The sequence below is a fragment of the Limulus polyphemus genome, unplaced genomic scaffold, assembly GCF_000517525.1.
Source record: "Limulus polyphemus unplaced genomic scaffold, Limulus_polyphemus-2.1.2 Scaffold536, whole genome shotgun sequence".
Taxonomy (NCBI): domain Eukaryota; kingdom Metazoa; phylum Arthropoda; class Merostomata; order Xiphosura; family Limulidae; genus Limulus; species Limulus polyphemus.
The window spans coordinates 32,992-41,843 of record NW_013666146.1 but is presented as its reverse complement, the minus strand read 5'-3'; the positions used below and the strand labels follow the sequence as shown (position 1 = coordinate 41,843).

At 31.3% G+C, this 8,852-nt stretch overlaps 1 protein-coding gene across 4 annotated transcripts in view; it reads left to right on the top strand.

Annotated features, from left to right (window-relative positions):
• Positions 1-8,852, top strand: part of LOC106458945 (ethanolamine-phosphate phospho-lyase-like) — a 29,626-nt gene that overhangs the window by 13,067 nt on the left and 7,707 nt on the right. For all 4 annotated transcript variants that reach the window (XM_022385314.1, XM_022385312.1, XM_022385311.1 and 1 more), the window contains exons 6-8: positions 364-448; positions 3,762-3,878; positions 5,479-5,561. In XM_022385314.1, the coding sequence (XP_022241022.1) occupies positions 364-448; positions 3,762-3,878; positions 5,479-5,561 (285 nt within the window). The remainder of the gene's footprint in view (positions 1-363; positions 449-3,761; positions 3,879-5,478; positions 5,562-8,852) is intronic.

Genomic DNA, 8,852 nt, shown 5'->3' with positions numbered 1-8,852 from the left:
TCAGAAAGATTAACAGCTTAAGATCAGAAAGATTAACAGCTTAAGATCAGAAAGTTAGCAGCTTAAGATCAGAAAGTTAACAGTTTAAGATCAGAAAGATTAACAGTTTAAGATCAGAAAGTTAACAGTTTAAGATCAGAAAGATTAACAGTTTAAGATCAGAAAGTTAGCAGCTTAAGATCAGAAAGTTAGCAGCTTAAGATCAGAAAGTTAACAGTTTAAGATTGGAAGAAAGTTAACAGATTAGCTCTGTAGATAACAAGTTAGTGCCAGAAACATTGTATAATGTCTTTGTTCAATTATCAATTAAAAAGTTTTTATCAAATGATATTCACACAATGTTATCTGTCTTTCTAAATATAGAGCTTACTATGGAGCTCTGAGTAGCTTGGTTGATATCAGTCCTTACAAGTTTGGAAACTCAGAGAGCAAAGAAGGAGTTCAAGTTGTAAGTTCAATAAATTTGTGTTGTGTTTTTATAATACATAAACATTTATATCTTAAAAAAAAAGAAAGACACTAAATGTACAGAAGCACAGAAGTAAGACTTGTACAATAACTACTTGTTAACGGCCTTCCAGGTGTTCAAGTACAAAAGAAAACCAGTCTGTTTTGACTATATTAACCCTATGGACATGGGAGGGTCAATGTGCACGTGTCACAACCTTTCTACCTAGTTACATTTGAAATCGAACTAAACTACTTAATTATCAATGAATGTTATTAAACTTGTCATCAAAATGTAGCTTATAATTCAAACTTTTATATTATCTTAGTTTAATTACTTAATTTCATAAGGAAATATTTCAGTAAATTCTCCTTCTGAAACTCTGAGTCACATGACATGGTAACAGTGCTCTGAATTCTCATTTATAGATTTCTATCTTTTCACTTATAAAGGCTTCAGACCATTCAGCCAGTTAAAAACACAAACTAAAGATATTGAAAAGCTAGGATATAAAATTTCAACCTTTTCTTGACTTACTGAGATAGTACTGTTTGTTCAACCCATGACATGCTTCTCCTATCTACTCTGTTTAAAAACAAAATGTCCATAATTCTCTCTGACATTTTTATTGGACATGTTTATAACCAATAGGAAGAGTATATTCTAAATTACATAAATCAAACAATTGTCTTTCTTGTTATGGGGATAACATTTGATAATTTCTCATGAGAACTGACATATTTAGACTAAAGATGTTGTTTGAAAGCCAGATAAAGTTCACTAGTTTTGTGACATTCTGTTCTAGTGCATGATATACTTTGTGTTCTAAAATGCATATTTGAAAGATACATGAATTGTTTCTGTACAACCAACATAATGAGAAAAATGGGTCTCAAGACTAAAGTAAATGTTAAATTTATTGTTTTTTAGGTATATTTTTTAACAAAAGTAACTAAAATGTTTGTTTGTTTTGAATTTGTGCGCAAAGCTACACAAGGGCTATCTGCGCTAGCCGTCCCTAATTTAGCAGTGTAAGACTAGAGGGAAGGCAGCTAGTCATCACCATCCACCACCAACTTTTGGGCTACTCTTTTACTAATGAATAGTGGGATTGACCGTCACATTATAACGCCCCCACGACTAAAAGGGCGAGCATGTTTGGTAGGACGGGGATTCAAACCCGCGACCCTCAGATTGCGAGTCGAGCACCCTAACCATCTGGCCATGCCAGGCCAACTAAAATGTAAAAATCATAAACTTATTAGGCTAGATAAGAAAAACTTAATGACAAAAGAATTAAATAAAACATTATTGTGATTTCTCTTGGAGGAATGCATGCGACCTGAGTCTCGTATACCTGTGAAAGTTTTCAAACAAACTCTATTCACTATTGTCTTCTTTTTTTCTGGTGTTTATCAACATTTCTAATAATACCCACTATTTTCTTTTTTCTCTCCAAAATTTAAATGCATTGAATATGTTAAGCCTTATACCACCATTGAAAACCCAAACAAATATTTTGCATTAAGATAAATAAACCTTATACATCTTTAATGCTTATTATGGTGATGAGATTATTAAATGTTTCTAGTTTAGAATCATTAAACTTATAAATGTTCATTAAAGTTATTAATGTGGATATTTACTATCTTTGTTTCTTGGCTCAAAAGCTCTGAAATTTTTTATGCTCTTCAAAGGAATATCACAAATAACCTTTGTTCTCTTAAGACTAAAAATATGCTAAAATTAGGAAATGCGTAAACATAGTTAAGTATATAGAATACATATATGGTGAATACCTTAAGTATTTTTGACTTGCAGCTAAGGATTGATACTGAACTTACAAAAAATTACTCAATCCCTCTTAATGCAGCTCTTGTGGCATTGAATCTTTAAAAAAAACTTTTATCAGTTGATAATATGAAGTTGATAATGACCAAAACTATGACTAAGTACAGATAAAATATTTTTTACATCTCCGACTATCAAAGTTCAAACTATTGAGGCTTGACAGAAGTCGGTATGATTTGCTCTCCTTTTTATGTAACTTTCACACAGAGATGTGGTCAGAATTCAAACTATTGAGGCTTGACAGAAATCTGTATGATTTGCTCATTTTTTTATGTAACTTTCACACAGAGAGACAGTCAAAATTAACATGCAATGGGTAGAATTTATGATGTTGTTTTTTTCATAATTGTAACTCAGCTGCTTAAAGACTGTGTAGATATAGATTTTCCTCATGATACAAGAGATGGTGTGAACGTATCTATAGCTGCTCTTTATTGACACAGATGAAGAACTCACTGGTTCAATTTATGACAGTAGTTTTATGTAAATATGGCCTTGGTTTGAACATCTTACATAGATAAGTAGATATGATTGTATATCCTAGGTTTGTTGACTTTTATTCGATACAAGATGGTGTGTGTCATAAGAATTATTTTTCTGGTGTAGATAAAGCTTTAAAATATGCATGTTTGCAACATTCATCATTGGTGTAATTAGAACATGCATATCTGTCTTGTTCTATCTGTTCTTTCTCTTATGACAAGCTTGTACATCCTTCTCCTTGAGGATCAGGAGGTTAGGGCGCTTGACTCGGATTCTGAGGGTCACGGGGATTCAATTCCCTATTCCTCCAAGAGAGATCACAATAACGTTTTATTTAATTCTTTTGTCATTAAGTTTTTCTTATCTAACCTAATAAGTTTATGATTTTTACATTTTAGTTGGCCTGGCATGGCCAGATGGTTAGGGCGCTCGACTCGCAATTTGAGGGTCGCGGGTTTGAATCCCCATCCTACCAAACATGCTCGCCCTTTCAGCCGTGGGAGCGTTATAATGTCAATCCCACTATTCGTTAGTAAAAGAGTAGCCCAAGAGTTGGTGGTGGGTGATGATGACTAGCTGCCTTCCCTCTAGTCTTTCACTACTAAATTAGGGATAGCTAGTGCAGATAGCCCTTGTGTAGCTTTGCATGGAGTTCAAAACAAACCAAACCTTCTCCTCGAGACATTTAATTTTAGATGTCTTTTTTTTTTAATAGAAAAAAACAACCTTGATACTGACATGTAAGGCAAGTAAAAGACATTAATATTTGCTTCAGTACCCTTATATTTCTTTTTATACATGAGCTATTTATTTCTAACACCAGGATGTGATCAGTGTAAAAAAATGTTAGATAGACAAGTTGCAAGGTCATTTTGCTCTACGTACTTTAATATCATTGTGCTTGAAAGACATTACTAAGGATATTGTATAGCAAACCCATGTAAAGAGTCTTAATCATACTGTTTATGTGTAATTGTAGGTTCCTCTTCCTGACACATACAGGGGTCTCTATCGAGAAGAACACCACAATGTTGGAGAACTATATGCCTTGGATGCAGAGAAGGTTGTTGCTAGAGCTTTATTAAAAGGGAGAAAGGTAACATTCTATTTGAAGGTTTGATTTTCAGTTTTGGGATTTACTTACGTTAACTCCAAGAAGTCTGGATGTGGCAATTCGATGCACCTTTGCATGATTTCATTTAGAGTTTACTAAAATCAACCCATGAAAACCAAAATTGATAATTTTTGAAAAATATCTATGTTTACAATTAAGTAAATGAAATCTGTTTAACTGAATAAATTTCAACTTTGAATTTTTTTTTAATGTGTGGAAGAATGACTACATGTTTATTTTCTATATATATTAATCTGTCCGTGCAAGTTTTTTCTCAAGATGGGATGCACCAAGCAGGGCACAATAGGGTTCATGAATATCGTTGGAATGAAATCAACATTTTCCAAGTCAGAGGTGTAGAAAAAATTCTCTTACAACTTTATATGTGCAAACTCTGCTTATACAAGTTACTGATTAACTTTTCTCATTTTATGATATTAAAACCTTTTCCCAAAATAGTTTCTGTGTAAATTTGGCTATTGTATTCTAAATTTTAAGAGATTTAATTTGATGTTACCGTTGGACGTAGATGATTGAAGTGGCTTGTTTCTAGTAGTTATTTTGATAAACTGTGTGAAAATATAGAAAAATATGATTTATAGCTCTGGCAGTTTAGTAATTGATACATCTCATTCACTTTTAATTTTTTGAATGCAAGTGAAATGTCCGTAAACTTCAGAGACTCTTCTAAAGTTTTTATTTGCTTTACATTTTGACTTTAAACCTTAATGAATTCTACTGCAAGTTCCCGATGAAGTTGTAAGGCTGAAACATTGAAGAAATAATAAAACTTTGAAAGATTCTCTGGAGTTTACGATGGTTTCATTTGTACATAATTAAGTGCATAATTCAGCATTAGTTAATTTCAGAAATGTAAAACCATTTTTGTATGTTTATTCTATGTGCATTTCATTCAGTCTTGGCTTATTTAGCATCTAGATATAAAGACAAGGTTACTATCTGACTTGCTTTGTCATAAAACATTAAGTTTTGCTACCTTGGGTAAAGTAGAAAAAAAGAAGGTATTTTAAGGGCATTTGTATTGAAGCCTTTGGAAAGAGTTGTTATTATTATTATAAATAAAGTAAAAGGGGTTCTAAAAAGGAAAATATTTTTCATTCATTTTTATTTATTATCAACATTTTCATGCATATATTTCTTTTAAGAGAAATTTTCCAAATTATCATGTAATATGCATTGTAATGGAATCCTGAAATACTACTTCACATATGACTGAGGCCTTGTATGGCCTGGGAATTACAATGCTCAACTTTCAGTCTTTGTGTCATATATTTATGAGGGAATATGTTTTGCAAATTCAGCTGTGGGAGCATTATGATGTCATGATTAACCCCATTATTCTTTGAAAAAGTATAATTCAGTAGTTGACTGTGGGTGAGGTTGTCTAGCTGCATTCCCTTTAATCTTTCATTTCACAAAATTCAAAAATTGCACAAAATTCAACAAAACAAACAAACGACTTATCTGTTTCTAAGTGATGTTTAATGTATTTGTAGGATGTAGACCATAGTATCGTATGATAATGCATAAATACACGTTTTCTCTATCTGGCTTTTTCTAGATTGCTTGCTTTATCTCAGAGCCAATAATAGTGAGTGCTGGTGTGATAATACCTCCAAAAAACTACTTAAAACACATTTACAGGTAATTGTGGAATTATACTTGTAAAGACTTTGGATAGTTGATTTTTAATTTAGACAAAAAAAAAAGGTGAAGGTGTGAAAAATCAAGATGCAATCATAGTTTAAATTACTTGTGATTAATAAGTATTGTTTACTTTTGGTAATTTCCACAATAATATAAATAAATAATTTTATGTTTCAAATGTAAAAGTGTTGAAATGACTATGAAATATTTTGTTAGTAATAGTTTAATTATAACTGGAATAGTAATGACATTATTTAATTTTGTAATGTATTACAGCCGACAAGAACAATACATTAGTACTGTCAGTTAAATCAAATTTATTGTCTTAGCTAGTTGTGTAATTTTTTGACTGATTTGTATCATATTACAGTCAACAGGAAGAATACATCAATACTCTCTGTATAAATTACATTTTTTTTATCTGGCTTAGTTAGTTGTGACATAGTTTGTCTGATTTTCCACTAACTATTTATTTATTATTTATTAACCCTATGTGAAGATATTCATAACAATGTTTACTATAATTCTGAACTTACTATTTAAATCTTTATGGAATTTGGTAAGCTTTTAGTTAAGTATTGGAAATCAGATTTTTTAGTAAAGTATTTTTACTAAAGATGTGTCTGAGAATTTACAAAGCTTGACTAAGTCAGTCTGAGTAAAAGGTGATTTTCATTCTAAGAATATGAATACATCTTTTTATCTTACAGTTTTAATATTTCGTTTGCATAATCTCTAAAACCCGAGAAATGAATATCAAAAGTTAATTTTTTTAGTAAAATATTATGCTTTCTCTTATTTTTCTTATACCCTAAGAACAACTGTGGTGAAAACAGTGAGACAAAATATTGAAAAACATGAAATAGAATGCTGAATATTTTTTTACTAAAATGACTGCAGATTGTAACAGACAATTATATTTATTCTAACACAACTTCAGTTTGTAAACATGTCATATCTACTTGCTTTTAATTGTATTATTTTACAATGCCTCTAAGACCCTATCTAACAACATGACTGTCAGTTAACCAAAGTGGGAGAACTTAGTGTAAACAACTGATCAAGTTACTGATCAGTTGATCAACTGATCAACTTGTTTATACTTAAGTTTTGTTTTCTAACCTAATAAATTTCTAAGTTTTACATGTTAGTAAAAATTTGTTAAAAGTACCTAACTAATAAATAAAAAATATGCATAAAATACAATAAATTTAAGACTTAAATAAATTAATAGGCCTATTTGTACTGAAGAATGTACTTTGACGCCACTTTTTTCAGTATATGTTGGTTGTACAAAAAATAATTCATCTTGCTCTCAAATATGCATTTCATAACACAAAAAATATATCAGGAATCAGAGTAGAATGCTCAAAAACTACTATAATATAATTGGCTTTCTAGATTAGCTATAAGTAGGTTAAAACTCTTCCATTAGTGCTTGGAATAGTGACTTTAATCAACACATTTCAAGATTTCCTTGCAAGTTACTGGCTTTATGCACAAAAACAAAAGAGACAAATTGTCACATTCAGATGGTTCACAAGCACTTTCATAGAGAATTATAGATATGTCTTGAAAGACAAGAGAGAAATAGGAGGGTGTATCATGTGGGTGTGACAAAAATATTGATAGCTCAGTAAATCAAGGAGACTGTGTGTTCAAATTTTATATTATAAGTTGCCAATACTTATAGTGTGTATGCCAAATTTGTTGGACACTGAAATATGTATAAGGTTAGAAATAAAATCTAAATTGGGAAATCAGAGCACCAGATGTGTCATGTGACACAGAGTTCAAGATTGAGAATTTATTTAGGTACGTCTCTTTGAACTTAAGAAATTAAACCTTAGAATATCTTTGAAAACATTATAATGGTTTTGGAGCCTCACTATGTTGTTATAGTCCATTTTTTCATGTCAAGTCATGCTCTATCTGACAACTATATCTTGAAAATATTCCTGCAGTATAATTTCTGTTGTAAAGTCTCATTTCTAAGGCTGTCATGTCCAAAGCATGCTTTTTTGCATACTTTCCATAATCCACCTAGTATATGTGGATGATGGTTTCCTAGTGTACATTTCAACAGTTCAATTGCACATAAATCCATAGATGTTTTGTCTGATGACTTGACTAGTCTAACTAATATGAATATCCATTTCATTCTCCTGCTGCTTGAGTATTGTGATGGCTGAACAGATATGTTATGGAAGCAACTTGTGTGCACATGATTTGTGTCATTTTTCCATATTGAGGCTTTTGCCACTGACCATTGTATTTAGGGATTCCCACCTGTTACAATATGCTGCACTTTGTGTATCATGCCTGGGATGTGACTTGTTACAGGTGTCTTTCGACATGGCCCTTGGTGCCCTAAGTTGATCCATTGTTTTTTTTTCTGTTTTCCAATGTCATAAAGTATAAAAGATACCCCTGTTTTAGAAATTTTAAATTCCTAATTTAAACACATCTTTATGATTTGAGTATCTGAATGTTTTTTGTCAGAAAGGCTGTTGCATACCCTTCCCAAATTCAGTCAGTTTTCAGTGGGATCAAACTACCTGTATAATGCCAAACAATATCAAAATGTAACTTTGATACGTGTCATTCCACTGCAATTTTATATCAGTTGCAGTTGTCATGTGTCTTTTTAATAATACTACACAAAAAAGGTTGCTGCACATTTAATGTGTATCTATTTGTAATAATTTTTTTTATACAACCATACCTTAGAGTACATGTATAGATAAGATAATATGCATTGTTTATTTAACTTGTACCAATACTGTTTTAAACTTTATTTTTAATGTTTTAATTTGGATGTTTGCTAGAGGGAGCTCATCATTTTGATGACATTAAGAATCTAGTAATTTTATGCAATATCTAGAAATGAGAGTATGTTATAAATACAAGGTATCAGTTTGTGAAGATTCAGTTTTGAGAATTCAGTGACTATTCAATGAGTGGTTCAGTTCAGTGTTATACAGTGAGAGTTATTATGTCTAATTAGCCACTCATTAGATTAACAAGGAAATTCTGTAAGTTTTGTATTAGGTCATCAAGAAATTAATGTCGCATTTTGAAACACTTTCATTAACCACCCCCAAAAAACGTATATCACGTATAATAATTAAACGAACCATCTAAATGTCACTTTAGTGTAGCCTATATAATGTGTAAAGTTTAGTGTACTCTAATCCCTTATAGTGATGGCACATGACGAGACACACATTCGGCATGTAATACTGTTTGAATGCAAGAAGGGAAACAACGCCTCTGTAGCCACAAAGA